The sequence below is a fragment of the Podarcis gaigeae genome, assembly GCF_964106915.1.
Source record: "Podarcis gaigeae genome assembly, chromosome: 14".
Lineage (NCBI taxonomy): Eukaryota > Metazoa > Chordata > Lepidosauria > Squamata > Lacertidae > Podarcis > Podarcis gaigeae.
In genome coordinates this window covers 18686167-18704639 of record NC_139690.1, presented here as the reverse complement: position 1 = coordinate 18704639, position 18473 = coordinate 18686167, and the positions used below count along the sequence as shown (strand labels likewise).

Genomic DNA, 18473 nt, shown 5'->3' with positions numbered 1-18473 from the left:
GTGTGCATGTGCACCCACACCCCCACACCGCTATTTCCTTCCTGTTCTTCCTCCCTCCGCCCCATTCCCTGATACATTTCACTTTTCAAAAACCCCTTTCTATCCCAGATGTTCGTTCTCTCCCTCTCGCCCTCACCTTTTCACACACAGATGCATACATTCACTGGTGTGTGTTATTTCGGCTCCGAATGCTTTCCCTAACAGTAGAAAGAGGACTTCCAGATCTGGCAGCTTCCACTCACCCCCTGAAAAAAATGTTTAGTGTTTGTTGAACAGATCCTCCAAATCAGGGAGCCACTCCACACACACACACACACACACACACACACACAAAGAGCAACAATATCCCACAAATTCCTTGGGTGGTTTTCTTAAGGGTTTTATTTGCAAACGTCCGAGAAACCCCCAAGTTTGATCAGCAAAACCAAAAGGTGAGGTACACATGAGAATAGAGCACGCAGATGCCAAAGTATGGTAACTTAGAGAGCTTTCCGTAATAGTGGCAAGGTAGATCCACGTAAAGTTATAAAGGCAGTTCCCTATGTGCCTGTGACGTGGGAGGAGGGCATGGCTAGCCAACAAGAACTAGAACATCCCTACAAAGTGAAGATACGCTGCAATGTTTTGCTGCAGGTCCCACTTGTATGCTCTACAGCCCCCACCAAAAGGGACATTAAATGAAAAGCTATATTCACGCATCCTGCTTTTTTGCTTTGAACAAAAGTAGGCACTAGCATGACCAGCAGTATCAGGACCTTGCGACAGGGGGAAGAACCCCTTGCCAGAGGTCCTACGTGTGTGTGTGTGTGTGTGTGTGTGTGTGTGTGTGTGTGTTTATCTCCAACCTGCAGAGGTAGGCTCCTGTGACCCTCCTGATGGTGCTCTGATTCTAGGCATGCTTACTCAGAAGTCAGTCCCTTTCATGGCCACACCCCCTCTCACCAGGCCACATCCCTCTCTCTAAGCCACACCCCTTCCCAGCCTTGTTTCACGCCCTCGAGTGTTTTTGCCTTGCTGGAATGTGTCACTGAACTCTGATGGCGTGTCTTGCTTCTCTGGAGCGAAGACAGAGAGGGGCATATGTAGAAACAGGTGTACTGTACAAAGCTATATTTTCCTTCTGGCTCTTCACGGCACTGACAAGAGGTTGCCCAGGAGTGCACATAGCCCTCAGGCTGAAGAGTTTCCCCACCCCATCCTAATCTATAAACACTGGATTTACTAGGAGGCAAAGCCATTGTGGGGTGAGGAGACCTTATTCTAGTAACTACTGGGAACCTCCCATCGGGACTGGGAATCCTTTGGCAAGACGCAGCAACCACAGTAGAGACCCAGCTGAGCACAAGACAGTTTTGCAATCTCAAACTGAGCCCATTCCAGAAATCAGATGACCAGACAGAAAAAGAACACTAAAACTCAGGAGGGGTTTCTCTACCACTGGATTAGACAGGCAATGGAAGTGGAAGAATCTTAGAATCAGCACCAAGTCCACTCCAAGGCTATTCTGTGGGGCCGCACAGCATTCCTCCCCTTTTGTTACAAAAATGTAAAAAAACCAAAGCCCAAAAGACACACACACAAAAAAAAACATACAATTAAAACTGCCCCCCCCCCCGAGACTGGCCCTTTAAATAATAAACTCTAGGTGGGCAACAGAAGGATATTGTCCATTGGTGCACAGTGTCCATACATTGGCCTTCCTTCAGCTCATCTTGTAACAGTAGACTCCAAACTTGCCAGCTTTGGGGAAGCCAAAGCTTCTGATCCCAGGTTCCGGGGGACCACAATTGGGCCGGGGCGAAGTGATGGGGTAGCGCACACTAGCATCAGCCAGCCAGCCGGCGTCGCAACGGTCCAAATTAGAGAACTTCCATGCTGAATAAAGTTGGCCCACCTTGGCAATCTCAGCCCCATCGTCCTGGCACGCTTGCTTGGCTTCCTCCAAGGTGAGCTTCTCGCGGCCGGACAGATAGTAAACAGTCCCTGTTGGGAGGAGGCAGAGAAAGAGTTACGGAGCAATGCAGGAAAATCCCAAAAGAGACCCACTTACAGATACATGTCCTGCTCTTTTCCTTCCTGTTTAGTTTATTTGGGATTATACTGAATGCTAAGTCCTGCTCAGAAATGACTAACTGAAGTTAATGAGGATGGCCACCCTGGGTTCATTCATTTCAGTGGGTCTAATCTGACTATGTAAGAAGGCTGTTGGATCAGGCCAATGGTCCATCTAGTCCAGCATCCTCTTCTTGCAATGGCCTAGCAGATGTCACAAGCATGATCCCAAGCACAAAGTCCTCTCCCTTCCTGTGGGTTCCAGCAGCTGGCATTCAGAAGCATCGCTGCTTCCAACTGCGGAGCCAGAGCATATCCAACATGGCTAGTCGCCATCGATAGCCCTCTCCTCCATGAATTTCTTTAGTCCTCTTTTAACACCATCTAGGACTAGCATAGGGACGCGGGTGGCACTGTGGGTTAAACCACAGAGCCTAGGGCTTGCCGATCAGAAGGTCCGCGGTTCGAATCCCCACGACGGGGTGAGCTCCCGTTGCTCGGTCCCTGCTCCTGCCAACCTGGCAGTTCAAAAGCATGCAGTGCAAGTAGATAAATAGGTACCACTCCGGTGGGAAGGTAAACGCCGTTTCCGTGCGCTGCTCTGGTTTGCCAGGAGCGGCATAATCCTGCTGGCCACATGACCTAGAAGCTGTACGCCGGCTCCCTCAGCCAATAAAGCGAGATATGTGCTACAGCCCCAGAGTCGTTCGCGACTGGACCTAATAGTCAGGGGTCCCTTTACCTTTAGGACTAGATTTGGCTATCACCTTGGGTTTGCAGACCCTAAACAATGGTCATATGGTGAAGCAGGAGTCACCAGTCTTTTGCAAACCAGAGAAAATGCTGTGGGCACTACTCATGTACTACAACCATGCATGCACCACACTACACAAAGCGTCCCCCTGCACCACAAGGACATACGCCAGCGTGGCCTAAGGGTTAGCATGTTGGACTAGGACCTAGGAGAGCAGGGTTCGAATCTCCACTCACTGGGTGACCTTGGGACGGCCACCATCTCTTAGCCTAATCTACCTCACAGGGCTGTTGTGAGGATGAAAGGGGGAGGAGGGGAACCATGTACACCACCTTGAGATCCTTGGAAAAGTGGTATAGAAATGTATAAATAAATAAAAATAAATACACTCTCACTCCTCCTCTTCTTCCCTTCCCTACTCCCTAGTTACTCCCTTTAGCCTTAGCTTTTTGCTAGCCTAATTGGGGAGTTTAGAAGGACGTTATTCTTCCTGGAGATTGTATTGTGGAGAGAAGATTCGCTTCTGCTTCTTTCAAGGCTACTTATAGTTTTGGAGAATCTGATCCCTCCCACGGTAGCTGCCAAGAAGCAGAGAAACAATTAAAAGATCTTACCACGTAATTTATTAATATTCACAGGAAGAGACAAAGGAATGCAGTCTTTCCTAATAATGGCGTTGCTCCGAGTAAAGTCCCACCCCCTCCATCTCTCCTATTATACGTCACCCCTGCGTTGGCTAATCTGAGCTTTCTGCCTCTGAGCTCTCTGTTCCACTACTCTCAATACCCGCCTGGTCCTGGGAGAGGGGGGATCAGGAATGCTTTCCAAAGACATTGAGTCTGTCAGTGTCAGCTTCATTCCGGAGCTGACAGAGGGCTGGAAATCAAAGCAGGCAAAGGGAGATAAGGACACTGGAATGCGAGCTGGAATGTGAGAGGGCAGCCGAGTGGCATAGCTTCAGAGAACAGAGAGCAGATAGCAAAGATCCAAATACGAATCTTAGCTCAGAGACAGAGGGGGAGAGGCTGAGAATAGCTAGCCCAAAAACTCGAAGGCGCTAAAAGGTCAGTGAGAGAAGGGGGAAAGAGCGGAAGCGAAAGGGTTTTTTCCCCTGTTGGAAGAAGAGGAAGGGGCGGAGTTTAGACTCGGCAACTGCTAACTTGGAGTCAGACACGGAGTGAAGGAGCTCCGGAGTGATTTATGTGTTTGAGCAATAAACCTGAGATAATTACAGCCGGTGTCTCACGTCTGTGGGAGAGCCAAGCCAATACAGTCAGCTGTCTCTCCCCTTGTGCTTCTTCTTCTTGCTGTTCCTTTTCCAAAATTTCCCAGTTTCTCCCCTCTGCAGCCTCTGAACTACGGCCTTCTGCAAACCGCTGTTCTAAATCTATACTGTCCTCCTGTTCTCAGGAAGGTTCAGGAGAAGGGGGGTATGGTACCCACTGTTCCTCCTAAGTCCAGTCCCTGACACAAGGGGGGGGGGCTAAAAGTGCCAAATAAGCCTCTTTGAGCACATGTCTGCTTGTGAAAGCCATGCTGGTAACCCATGCAGAACAGGGTTATCAAGGCAACCACAGCACAGAGGAGAAAACACAGCCTAGGGAAACACAAATTGTGCTTTTAAGTACCAAAGTCCATGAACAGTTACAGGGAGTTAAATGGAGAATTTAGACTCCAGAACTCATCTTCCCTTTAATGTCTGCTCTTTGTAGTACGAATAAAAAGCATACTCAAAGCAGCATACAGCATTTAGAGCATTTCATTAAAGCCCATCAAATGCAAAAGCGAAAGGAAAGCTACCCAGATCCGTTAACTACTGTAAAATGAAGCTCAGGGTGAAACAATCAACAGGAGTGAGATGAATTCCAACCCCAGCTGAAAGCCAGGTGACGTTTTTAAAAGCTCAGATGAGAGGGAGCCAACCAAGACTTAGCTTGGGTAGGGATTCTGCAGGCTGGGTGCCTCTAAGAGTAGCAGGATGCATAACAAGGTTTGTGATGTTGAACTGAATGAGAGGTTTAAAGGTAAAGGGACCCCTGACCATTAAGTCCAGTCATGGCCGACTCTGGGGTTGCGGCTCTCATCTCGCTTTATTGGCCAAGGGAGCCAGCGTACAGCTTCCGGGTCATGTGGCCAGCATGACTAAGCCACTTCTGGCGAACCAGAGCAGCGCACTGAAACGCCATTTACCTCTCCACCAGAGTGGTACCTATTTATCTACTTGCACTTGGACGTGCTTTCGAACTGCTAGGTTGGCAGGAGCAGGGACCGAGCAACAGAAGCTCACTCCGTTGTGGGGATTCGAACCGCCAACCTTCTGATCGGCAAGTCCTAGGCTCTGTGGTTTAACCCACAGTGCCACCCACATCCCTTGAATGAGAGGTTTAGCTGTATCTAAAAGGTCCCAAGTTCCACACCAAGGACATCTCCAACTTGGCCAGAAAGGTCTGTTGCCTGTAACTCAGGAGAGCAGCTGCAGGTCAGAGTAAACAGAATCAAGCTAGATGAATCAAGTCCCAATCAGCAGCCTAGAGCAGGCATAGGCAAACTCAGCCCTTCAGATGTTGTGGGACTACAACTCCCATGATCCCTAGCTGGGAATTGTAGTCCCAAAACATCTGGAGGGCCAAGTTTGCCTATGCCTGGCCTAGAGACTGTAGTTTGAACTAATGGTAGTCCTCAAAGGCAGTCCCGTGCCCGGTGCATTACAGTATTATTATTATTATTATTATTATTATTATTATTATTATTAAATTGAATTTATATTTATTGAATTTATATACCACCCAGGGGTTTCAGGGCAGTTCACAGAATAAATTCAAGATATAAAACCACAAAATACCTAATAAAAATACAAACAACAACCCAATAGCCCCCCCCCCAAAAAAATACATTTTAAAAGGGCAGAGGATCTAAATCAGATCAACCAAAGGCCTGGTTGAAAAGGAACGTTTTTGCCTGGTGGCTAAAGGTGTATAAAGAAGGCGCCAGGTGAACTTCCTTGGGAAGAGCATTCCACAGACTGGGAGCCACTGCAGAGAAGGCCCATTTTCGTGATGCCACCTTCCGGACCTCTTGAGGAGGGGGCACACGAAGGAGGGTCTCAGAAGATGATCTCAGGGTCTGGGTAGGTTCATATGGAAAGAGGCAGTAGTCAATCTGAAATCGCCAGAGTGGGGACATACGGCCAGGCCAGAGAGGACATGCCCAGGCCTACCATCTCCCCATCCCTCCTCTAAAGTAGCCTGCCTGGTGAACAATGGCAGAGAACAACTCACCTTTCAGAGCAGAAGAGAAACAGAAGACGTCGAAATGATGGAGGTTCTTGTGGCGCTCTCCATAGTTCCGGAGGCCAGGGGCCATGTGTTTGCCTCCACAGGGCTCCCGTGGCACAGTGATGGGGTACTGGGCTGTGCCGTCCGTCAGCCAGCCTGCATTGCACCAGTCAAGGCCCTCCATCCAGGACTTAAAGAGCTGTTCAAAGGAGGCCATCATGGCATCCTGGTCCTCACAGGTCTTCTTGGCCTCGTGGAAGTTGAGCTTGTAGCGCCCACGTTGAGGCTGGTAAGGGAACACCACCCCTGGGGAAAAGAAAGTTGCTGAGTGAGTACAGGAGGGAGGATCACTTACTGAGGTGTGAGGAACCTATGGCCTTCAGAAGTTGCTGGACTCCAGGCTCCCATCAGCCCCAGCCAGCTAGGTCAACAGTCAGCAACAGTCAGGGGTTGTCAGGGACTGGGCAGAGGAGGAATGGTGGAGACCGCCTCCCCATCCTGACCTTTCCAGGAAGGAGGAAGAGGAAGACAGTATAGATTCACAACAGGGGTTTGAGGGAAGTCACAGCTCAGAGGCAGATGATGAAGAAGAAGAGTTTGGATTTGATATCCTGCTTTATCACTACCCGAAGGAGTCTCAAAGCGGCTAACACTCTCCTTTCCCTTCCTCCCCCACAACAAACCCTCTGTGAGGTGAGTGGGGCTGAGAGATGTGTGACTAGCCCAAGGTCACCCAGCAGCTGCATGTGGAGGAGCAGAGACGCGAACCCGGTTCCCCAGATTACGAATCTACCGCTCCTAACCACTACACCACACTGAGGGGGAAAGCTGGGAAATCATGGGAGAGCCAGAGCAACACCTGGCTGACACGTTGTCATCAGAAAGCATTCCAGACCCTCCATCTCCCAGAACCTGTCAAGCAGTAAAAGTAGGAAAGCAAAGAGCTCAAAGAACACGTTGCAGCACCCATAGAAGTGGCGAATGAGGAAGTGGGAGAGGCAGGGGGTGGAGATTCACTCGGGATAATGCCATTATCCAAGAGGCTGGGTTCTAGAGCCTCTCTGTGTAATGTTTGAAATAAGAAAGGACTGTAAGAAACTTTCCCTTGTCTTTATACTGTCCTGGGCAACCAGCCGGCAGCTGCTGACAGCATCCTGACAGGGATGTTGGGAGCTGCAGGCCTGCAACATCTGAACTACACATTTATAGCAGTCATGGATTCCCTGGGAAGTGTTGTTTGTTAAGGGTGCTGAGAGTTGTTAAAAGGTAAAGGGACCCCTGACCATTAGGTCCAGTCGTGACCAGCTCTGGGGTTGCGGCGCTCATCTCGTTTTATTGGCCGAGGGAGCTGGAGTACAGCTTCCAGATCATGTGACCAGCATGACTAAGCTGCTTCGGGTGAACCAGAGCAGCACACAGAAGCGCCGTTTACCTTCCCGCCGGAGCGGTACCTATTCATCTACTTGCACTTTGACGTGCTTTCGAACTGCTAGGTTGGCAGGAGCAGGGACTGAGCAACAGGAGCTTACCCCATCGCAGGGATTCAAACTGCCGACCTTCTGATCGGCAAGTACTAGGCTCTGTGGTTTAACCCACAGTGCCACACAGCCCCTATTGCCCTCTGAGAGCTCCACTCCCCAGAGCAGTTTTAACAACCACTCCCTCTTGCCAGGAAACTCTGGAAATTGTATCTCTGAGTTTCTGTCCCCAAGAGAGGTGCACACAAGGCCTTTGGCTTCTTTTGAATTGCTGCTCACTTTCTTTTGGTGACATAAGAACATTTGGATAAGTCTAAACAAAAACTGGCACACAAATTTTCATGGCTCTCTATGGTGGCTCATTCACCAGAAGTCATATATTTAGTGTTAACTCTGGAAGTGTGGTGCTGGAGGAGACTCTTGAGAGTCCCATGGACTGCAAGAAGATCAAACTTATCCATTCTGTAGGAAATCAGCCCTGAGTGCTCACTGGAAGGACAGATCCTGAAGCTGAGACTCCAATACTTTGGCCCCCTCATGAGAAGAGGAGACTCCCTGGAAAAGACCCTGATGCTGGGAAAGATGGAGGGCACAAGGAGAAGGGGGCAGAGGACGAGATGGTTGGACAGTGTTCTCGAAGCTACCAGCATGAGTTTGACCAAACTGTGGGAGGCAGTGGAAAACAAGAGTGACTGGCGTGCTCTGGTCCAGGGGGTCATGAAGAGTCGGACACGACTAAACAACTACAACTGGAAGTGTATTCTCAGTTCTGACCAAACTAAACTTACTAGAGCAAAATATAGAGCAGGAGGGGTCTCGATGTGAAATATATTGGCATTGTTTTCAACTCTCCTACCCCATTAGTGAGCTTTATGGATAAAGAGGAATTTGCCCTCGTAGGGTTGCCATATTTCAAAAAGTAAAAAACCATACACAAAAGTTGTTGAGGGTTGTTGTTGTTTTTTTCCTCTGAGGAGGCAGAGTGATGTTCTGATTTTTTTGTTCGTTATTTTCAACAGACAAATGCTGGATATGTCCAGGAGTTCCCCTATAGCTTCTTGTTTGCCACTATGGGATCTGGGATGCAAAACTAGGTAGGTCTTTGTTCTAATTTGTTGGTTAATTAATCATTATAATAACGAAGCTAAAGTAGGCTTCGTTGCAAACCCACACAGTACAATGGTTTTAAAAAGAGAAAACTCTCATCTTACAGTCCATTTAGTCAAACAACATACTGCCCGGCATCACAGCAATATATAATCACAGGATGGGCTCCTCACACGGGGAGGGGGGAAAATGCTTAATGTATTCCCACAGAGCCTTTCATCTTGGATGAAAGAAGAGAGAATTTAATTTTTAAAAAAACTGAGAAAAATGACAGGCTACTGGTGACCTCTGGTGTCCAGAAATAGGTATATGCTTGGCAGTTCTGGTAACTGCCTCCAGACTTCTTAGAAAATCCCAAGGATTCTACCTGCACAAAGGTGTGGTCCTGTTTATTAGGAAGCGGGAAAAGGACAGTTTCATGGGTGTAGCTGGGGGGGGCACAAATATTATTGAAAAGCATTGAAAGTACTCAGTTATCTGAGGTCCCCGTCCCCCAAGCTAGCAAAAGCCAGCCCCGCACAATGTCCTATTTACAGGGTATTTTTACCAGTGATTTCTCTAGTGATTTCTCTAGTGATTTCTTTTTTAAGTTTGATTTCCTTAAAAAAAAGCTTTAGCTCCCCCCACCCACCCAAAAAATAAATAAATCCTGGTTATGCTCATGAACAGTTCATTCATGTTTCCAAATAAAATTTGAGAGAGTGATCCAGAAACATTCAGTTCACCATCTGCTATGTGGCTTCTATCGCATGCTGCTGATGGTTAGGAAGATTCGTCAAGTATCCATAGTATTAAGTTGTTTGGGCAGTCTAGCACCGGAAGGTTAAGTGGGGGAGCGTCCATCACAACAATAGTGCTGTGTAAGTATGGGATTTGATTTTTTTTCCTGAGCTATTAATCACCCTCCACACATATGTCCCAAGATTATGTACAAATCATAACAAAAACAGCAAAAAAACCCAGTTAAAAACAGCAAGTGATTTTTTTTTAAGCCCACCTAGGTATTTAGAAAGCTAATGTGTGTTTAAACCTGTTTTTAGCTTATTGTTTAACTTGATTTTGTGAAAGCTTCTAATTATTGTTGCTAATTCTGCTTATTGATAATTTTACTGTTTCATCTTTTTCTGTAAGCCACTTTGAGGTTTGGTTGGTTGTTGTTGCTGTTTTACAGTCAAGCAGTGTATAAATTTTATGAAATAAATTAAATAAGTAAATAAAAACAAGACAAAGTAGACACCCACGACCGAGACCAATTCATTCAGCATTTCAGAACAAAACAAAAAAAGTTTTCAGTTGTTTACCAGAAAGTACAGCTAGTGAGTGTCAGTTGTTATTTGAACAAGAATGGTATTCCAGAGAACAGGGGCAACCACACTAAAAGCCCAGCACAGAGTTACTGCAGAACAGGCTTCTGAGATCTCTGGCTTTTCTGTGCTGTTCCTCTCTCTTCACTTCCTCTCCATCTCCAGTTTGAATCATTTGTTCTACTTTTTTCTGCTAAGAAAGGAAATATATGCCAACCTGCTTAAGTTGCATTATCTAAAATAGTGGTGGAGGACCTTAGTTTCTTTTTCCGTGATCCACAGACCATTAACACATTGCAAAATCAGTTGACAATGACAAATGATAGCACTAATTAAAATATACGTAATACAGCTTTAAAAACACAAAATTAAAATATTAGACACTGTGTGAGAGAGAGAGGGGATGGGAGGAGATCAGATCTCAGAGCAGGAAAAAGTGGGACATGCAAACAAAATATCTGTTTTAAACTGATTGCAGAAAGAGAGAGAATGTATACATCAATAATGATGATATCTGTATTCAAGAACTTTGCCACTTGCTCTGTAACCACTTCAGGGCCCCAATAAGTCAAAGTGATCCGACAACACACAGGGGAGCAAATAATACGATATATTAGATCTTTCCCAGTCCCTTAAGAAAAACTACAATAGAAAAGTACATGCAAGACAGATGCCCCTTCAGCATTGTTGCAACGGGAAGCATCTGTTGTTCTTTGGGGTTTTATTATATCTGCCATCAAACAGATTAGAGGGGAGAACATTAAGCCTTACCAGAGAGGAAGCTTTCCTGTATTTATGGAAGATTAACCATCCCAGGCATGGCATTCTGTCTTTACAGCAGGGGTGTGATTTCCCAGTGACTGGGGGGGGGGGACAAGTCCTCATGCAGAACCCTAAAGTTCTGGGAGATCAGAGACAACCATTGGTTTGGCTCCCTTTAATTCCCTGGTTAGCAGGTATGAGGGTGAAAGAGCAACTGAGCTAACTTTATGCACCGCAGCCTTCAACCAAGGTGATTCGAAAGAATCAAACATGGTCTCGGAGAAGGATGAACTGGGAGCGAGCACAAAGCAACAACAGAGCCACAAATGGATGGAATAAATCCACAATAAGCACCTCCAATGAATTCAAGCCAACTTCCGGTTTAAGTGTAGCTCCAGAAACCCACCTGGGAACCCAAAATATTAGCCTAAGGACAAAGTTTGAACTTACCGTAAGCAAACCAAATTGGTGCCCCAGAAAGAATCTGGGAAACAATTCTGGCTTTATAAAGCCAAGATAGCTACTGGAAGGGGGGGAGGAAATCCACCCTTAGTGGCAGAGGGGTTGTGAATTTTCGCTCCCACATTTTCTTATGCTTTGATCCAGGTGGATATTTCCCGTACCCTCCTGCCTATAGCTTTGTAAAACCATACGCCCAGATATTGATACAAACCATTGTCAGCCTTGTGGGCAACCTTAACAGGGGCCACATGCCATTGGTGGGTGGAGCCAGAGGTAAAAGTGGGTGGAGCAACACATATACATTTTAGCTTTGTAGAGCAGCCTACACAGGCACACACTATCTTTCTATCCTCCATAGGTAAAGGGACCCCTGACCATTAGGTCCAGTCATGGCCGACTATGGGGTTGCAGCGCTCATCTCGCTTTATTGGCCGAGGGAGCCGGCGTTTGTCCAAAGACAGCTTCCGAGTCATGTGGCCAGCAAGACTAAGCCGCTTCTGGCAAACCAGAGCAGCGCATGGAAACGCCGTTTACCTTCCTGCCGGAGCGGTACCTATTTATCTACTTGCACTTTGACGTGCTTTCGAACTGCTAGGTTGGCAGGAGCAGGGAACAAGTAACGGGAGATTCGAACTGCCAACCTTCTGATCGGCAAGTCCTAGGCTCTGTGGTTTAACCCACAGTGCCACCCGCGTCTATCCTCCATACAGGCAAGCAAAAGGCAGGATTCAAGAATACTCTTGGAAGGTGCAGAGCAGAGCAAGGCAGCAGCATGGCTTGGGGAGAGTACCGAGGGCTAGATAGAGAGGCTTGGAGGGCTGGATTTGGCCCCAGGCCTCAGCTTCCTCCCCATATTTCAGAATTTAGTTTGAAGTTGGATTATGATTCTTAAAACGGCCACTGAATGCACCGTCCCACTCACCTTGGAGCGCCAGCTCCACAATCGCGCTCTCATCTTCCAGGCCATCGATGACCTCGCAGCGGTACTTGCCAGCGTCGTGCAGGCGCAAGTCATTGATCACCAGGGACGCTTCCTGGTCCGGTGCCTGCTGCAGGGTTGTGCGCCCCCGGAACCCCCCAAAGCTCCGCTGCTTCGACCCAGATGCCACCAGCACATCCTGATCTTTGGTGTTGTCCTCCCGCAGCTTGGACCACTTGACGCGGATCTTCCGCGGGATGTCCAGCTTGGGCGCATAATGATAGCGGCAGGGCAGCACGGCGCTGGCACCACGGTAGGCATAGACGGCATCCGGGGAAGTCTCGACCATCAGCCTTACAGCACGGAATTGAACTGCAGGGGTTGAAAAACAGGGTATGAAATACAGTGGTACCTTGGTTCTCAAACGCCTTGGTACTCAAACGCCTTGGTTCTCAGACGCCAAAAACCCAGAAATAAGTGTTCCGGTTTTCAAACATTTTTTGGAAGCCAAACGTCAGTTGCGGCTGTCGGCTATTGTTTCCGGGGCACCTGCACCAATCTGAAACTGCGCCTTGGTTTTCGAACATTTTGGAAGTCAAACAGACTTCTAGAACAGATTAAGTTTGGCACTTTTGTTTTTGCTATTTATGTTGTGTTTTTGTTTTTGAGGCATTTTCGATTACAGTGGTACCTCTAGATGCGAACGGGATCCGTTCCGGAGCCCCGTTCACATCTAGAAGCCAACGTAACTAGCGACGGCACGTCTGCGCACATGTACCTTTTCGCTGCTTCTGCACATGCGCGTGGCGTCATTTTGAGTGTCTGCGCATGCACAAGCGGCGAAACCCGGAAGTAACGCGCTCCATTACATCCGGGTTGCCGCAGAGCGCAACTTGAACGCACTCATCCTGAAGCACATTCAACCCGAGGTATGATTGTGATTTGTTTTTGTGACTGTGTGGAGCCCAGTTCAGCTACTGATTGACTGATTGTTGACTGCAGAAATGGATAAAAGCCCCCCATCAAAACAATGACTACCATCAGTGCAGGTAAGAAAAAATAAAAATTTTATTTTTTATCATCTACAATACTGTCTTATTTATTTTATAGTACAGTACATTGGTTATTGCTTTCATTTTATGGATCAATGATCTCATTAGATAGTAAAATTCATGTCTCCCCTCGCCTTACCCACTTTTTTATTATTCTAAACTAGAATGCCACATGAGCAACGGCATTCACAACCCAAACATCCAAGGGGCCCATTAAGACTGGTAGGGCAGAAGGGAGGGAGGCCAACAGCAGGTGGCGCCAGAGGCAATGCCAAGCAGAGTCAACTCATTCCGGTTCTGCCCTCCCTGCTGAGTGCTACAAAGTTAACACCGAAACTTAAGAAAGGGAAACTGACAGCCAGGGACATGCCCTGGACTGGTTATAAATAAGAGAGAAGAAAGATGGACATTGGCTGAGGGCAGAATGAGGCAGCTGGGACAGGGCCCCATTTGCACCAATGGAGCAGCCTCCTCTGGGATTAGGTTCTCATGGCCTGCTTTCCACATCTGTAAAAGTAAGAACACTCCTGCTGGGTCAGTCAAACAGCCCACTTAGTCCAGCATCCTCACGGTGGCCAACTAGATGTCTATGTCAAGGAGCCTTCACAGCAATGGGCAACCAGAGACACATTGCCTCTACAAGTATGAATAGAATCATAGAATTGTAGAGTTGGAAGTGGCCAGGATTCAACCCCCCTGAATGCAGGAATCTTTTGCCCAGTGTAGGGCTCAAAGCCATGAACCTGAGATTAAGAGTCTCGTGCTTTGACCATGTTATGTACTGAGTTGAATAAAATCCAAAAAGCAGCAGTCTGATTGGTCCTAGAACAATAGGATTCAGAATGCAGCAGTCTGATTGGTCCTAGAACAATAGGGTCCAGAATGCAGCAGGCTGATTGGTCCTAGAACAATGCAGCAGTATGATTGGTCCGCAGGAGCCACCCAATCCAGCTCCAGGTGGAAGTGAATCTGCATCCTGATTGGCCTACAGGAGAATCCCAGAATTAGCCAATCACGTGCGACCCATTTTGTAAATAATGTATATAAAGCAGGTATTTTGGGGAAACTTTCATTCCTCTCTACTACGAGCTGAATAAAGAGCATGAAATCCACTCTCGACTCCGAGTATATTTCAGACCAACTGAGGTCCTGACATCTCCTGGGTCTGCCACAGCCTTCCAGCCCAGCCCAGTTCCTTCAAATTCTCCCTCTTCAGGTGTTGTTTTGCTTTGTTTTTCCCCCTTCCCCCTTCTTACCTTCTTCGTCAGCCTCTCCTTTGTCACTCATGAACCGGTCGTAGTAGAAACCGTTGTAGAAAGGGAGGCCGCAGTAGCAGCTGCTCGCCTGAAGAAGCATCACAACCAGCAGAAAAAGCATCACTCACGGGAAATTCCAGAACAGAAGCCTGTCCATCAAAGGAGGGGAGTGAGGAATTAGCAAACTGGTTAATGCACAGAGACTGTTGAATGTGACTTACACACACACAAAGAGACAGAGAGAGAGAGAGAGAAATAAATTTTAAAAAGACAACGCTTGCATAAATTTTGCATACACAAATTTGTACGTATAATTCACAATTTAGAAATAATTAGTGAAATTTGAAGCGGGTGTGTGTGCAATGACTCTCACCAGAGCAGGATTGATGGCAGCCACAATGCCTGCCCAATCTAATGTCCAGTTGCTAAATTAGTGAATATACAAAACAACTACAGTTACACGGACTTGCATAGAAGCATGGAATTGTACAGTGGGAAGGGACCGTGTGGGTCATCTAGTGCAGGAATCCTTTGCCCAATGTGGGGCTCAAACCCACAACTCTTGAGTGTCTGGATGCTGTCAGTGGCTCCCGGCTGGTTGCCCAGGAAAGTACAGTGGTACCTCAGGTTTCATACACTTCAGGTTACATATGCTTCAGGTTACAGACTCTGCTAACCCAGAAATAGTGCTTCAGGTTAAGAACTTTGCTTCAGGATGAGAACAGAAATTGTGCTCCGGCAGCGTGGCAGCAGCAGGAGGCCACATTAGCTAAAGTGCTGCTTCAGGTTAAGAACAGTTTCAGGTTAAGTATGGACCTCCAGAACGAATTAAGTACTTAACCCGAGGTACCACTGTATAAAGACAAGGGAAAGTTTCTTACCGTCCTTTTTTTTTATTATTTCAATCTTTCCAGAGAGAGGCTATAGAACCCAGCCTCTTGGATAATGGCATTGTCCCGAGTGAATCTCCACCCCTCGTCTCTCCCACTTCCTCATTCCTCATTCTCATCGTCTCCTCTACGGGTGCTGCTATGTGCCCTCTGTCTTTGAGCTCTTTGCTCTTCTACTTTTACTGCTTGCCAGGTTCTGGGAGATGGAGGGTCTGGAATGCTTTCTAATCACAATGTGTCAGCTGGGTGTTGTTCTGGCTCTCCCATGATTCCCCAAATTTCCCCCTCATCTGCCTCTGAGTTGCGACCTCCCTCAAGCCCCTGTTGTGAATCTAGACTGTCTTCTGCTTCCTCCTCCCTGGAAAGGGTTAGGATGGGGAGGCGGTCTCCACCATTCCTCCTCTGCCCAGTCCCTGACAGTGAGATTAAGAGTCTCATGCTCTACTGACTGAGTTATCCTCAGGCCTAGGCCTCACTTCACAAGGCTGGAGCATATGTGTACACACACACACACACACACACACACACGTTGCAGTCGAAAGCACATTTTCCAGGGAATTAGTGCTACTGAACTCAGCAGAGCTTACTTTTATGTTTTGTGTTTTTAAAAATTAAATATTACAAGAAAATAAAAGAAAAAAGAAATAGAATAAAAAATCAATACATAACACTGTAAACACATTTGTCTACGTATTTTCCAACATGCAGACTAGAAAATAAAAGAGACGAAAGATAAAAGAAAAGGAAAATGAAAAGAAAAAATTCATAATCAATAATACCTAATTTATACAATATATAAATCCTAGTTAAAATATTCTAAAAGACTTCCACCGCATTCCCCACACGTCTCTTAGTTTCTAGTTCACCTTTACATCTATTCTTCAGTCACTTCATTCCTTGAGTTCTTTCATAGTCCATGAAATCTTTTTTTCTCTATATTCTTCACAAGGTTTGTCTAAGCACAACCAAACTTTCAAATTTGAGCCCTGCTTGTGTAAATATTCATTTAAGCATTCCCATTGTTTCTATACCGTAGTTTTGGATTTGTGCCTTATTAAATCCGTCAATTTTGCTAACTCCAGATACTCCCATAATTTACTTAACCATTCCATTTTTTTTTGTTGGGATATCATTTCCTTTCCAATAACTGGCTACCCATATTCTCGCTGCTGTTGTTACCAGCAGAGCTTACTTTGGAGTAAACACGCTTAACCTTGCGCACGGTTAGACTGAATCACAGAAGTCTGTGCAAGCTCCCCTCTGGCCAACAGAGGGCACTTGATACCCACACAGTTCCCTGCTTGCTCCTCAGCTCTGGAATTTGACTTCTTGGCCCCCTGCTTAGACAAAAATTTACAACCTATTTGAAACCATCACTGCTGCTGCTTGGAAAAGGAGGGGGCCTTGTACACACCCGAAACTCCCCCCCCCTTCCAGTCCTTTCCCATCATTGCCACACATACCAGAAAATCCACACACTCAAGCTTTCAAAGAAAGGGTCATATAGCTCAGTGGCAGAACATCTGCTTTGCGAGTGAGAGAGATTCTGGCATCTCCAGGTAGGGCTGGGATATGACTCCCTGCCTGAAAACCTGGAGAGCTGCTGCCAGCCAGTGTCCAGGCATGGCCAAACTTGGCCCTCCAGCTGTTTTGGGACTACAATTCCCATCATCCCTGACCACTGGTCCTGTTAGCTAGGGATGATGGGAGTTGTAGTCCCAGAACAAAGCTACATGGGCCTTTAGTCTGATTCGGTATAAAACAGCTTTCTTTTTTGTTAGGGCGTTTATTAATTTTCCAATAAAAAACATCCAATTAACATATCAAATCACAATCCAATAAAAAGAAAAAACTAAAATAAAAAAAATCAAATTGTCTTCCAAATTATAATCTTGAATTATAATCTTGAAACAGCTTTCAAGCTCCCAACTCACCGCATCTAAGGCTGCTGTCTCAGCCACGCATGTTTTGAAGAGATGCTAAAGTCTGCAATCGTTAACACACACAGCAAGATAGCAAACTCGGGTCGTGAGTTATGATTGCTATGTATTTATCTTTTACAGTGGTACCTCGGGTTACATATGCTTCAGGTTACAGACTCCGCTAACCCAGAAATAATACCTCGGGTTAGGAACTTTGCTTCAGGATGAGAACAGAAATCGTGCTCTGGCAGCGCAGTGGCAGCAGGAGGCCCCATTAGCTAAAGTGGTGCTTCAAGTTAAGAACAGTTTCAGGTTAAGAACAGACCTCCGGAACGAATTAAGTACGTAACCAGAGGTACCACTGTATTGCATTTATACCCCACCTGGTTCTTCAAGGAGCTTCAAGGTGGTCACATGGTTCTCCTCTTCCCCATTTCATCTTCACAACAACCCTGTGAGGTAGGTTAGACCAAGAGATGGTGACTGGCCCAAGGTCCCCTAGTGAGGTTCATGGCAGAGTAGGGATCCGAACCCTGGGCTCTCAGGTGCTAGTCTGACACTCTAACCACTACACCACAATGGGAACTACCGAGAACTAAGGAGGCAGTAGCGGGCTGCTCAGGGGACTCCCCGCCCCTCCATAACTGGCAGAAGACAAAACATCAGAGAGAAGAAACACCATCGTGCACCTATAGCAGCAAAACTGGACTCCTTCATCTGCCCCAGCTGCAACGAAACATGTCTCTCCCACATCCATCTCAAAAGACTCAGCAGGCACTATAATTCTTCAAACCGTATGACTTTACTCCCAAAGTCAAACCATTTATCTGCCATCGTTTCCCAAGACAGACAGATGCCAACAACAACAAAACAATATTGAGAGTGAAAAATTCTATGGGACTAATTAAAAAAACCAAATAGCTCAATGATGTCTGAGCATGCTCAGTGACCACAAACATCCAAGGGTGAGAGAGGGATGGAAAACCCGGGGAGGGGAAACGGAATGGAGTTGACTCCTTCAGAACACTCCACGCCACATTATTTTTATACTGCCGTTAATTATTTGATTGCTTATGCTCCCTTCAACACAAGGTCCCTGGGCAGGCTACAGCAATTTAAAAATGCAATCAGTTTAAAGCAAATATTTTGTTTGCATGTTCCACTTTGTCCTGCTCTAATTGAGGTTTGATCTTCTCTCTCTCTCTCTCTCTCCACCACTTATTTCTGGAAGGCTGTCCTG

The 18473-nt window shown here is 46.7% G+C and overlaps 1 protein-coding gene across 1 annotated transcript; it reads right to left on the bottom strand.

Annotated features, from left to right (window-relative positions):
• Positions 1 to 363: 363 nt before the first annotated feature.
• HAPLN3 (hyaluronan and proteoglycan link protein 3) lies at positions 364 to 14637 on the bottom strand. Its single transcript, XM_083712843.1, has 4 exons — positions 14422 to 14637; positions 12117 to 12485; positions 6085 to 6387; positions 364 to 1983 (listed from the first exon to the last, which is right to left on the bottom strand). The coding sequence occupies exons 1-4, from the start codon at positions 14540 to 14542 to the stop codon at positions 1703 to 1705; spliced, it is 1074 nt and encodes a 357-aa protein (XP_083568969.1). The 5' UTR covers positions 14543 to 14637; the 3' UTR covers positions 364 to 1702.
• Positions 14638 to 18473: the final 3836 nt, after the last annotated feature.

What these genes read in the sequence shown, in the direction of transcription:
- HAPLN3 (XM_083712843.1), bottom strand. Translation starts at nt 14,542, where the DNA reads ATGCTTTTTCTGCTGGTTGTGATGCTTCTTCAGGCGAGCAGCTGCTAC. An exon ending in TGTGGAGCTGGCGCTCCAAG is followed by an intron (nt 6,388 to 12,116) that starts GTGAGTGGGACG and finishes TCTTTTCCCCAG; the next exon opens with GGGTGGTGTTCCCTTACCAG. An exon ending in TTTCTCTTCTGCTCTGAAAG is followed by an intron (nt 1,984 to 6,084) that starts GTGAGTTGTTCT and finishes TCCTCCCAACAG; the next exon opens with GGACTGTTTACTATCTGTCC.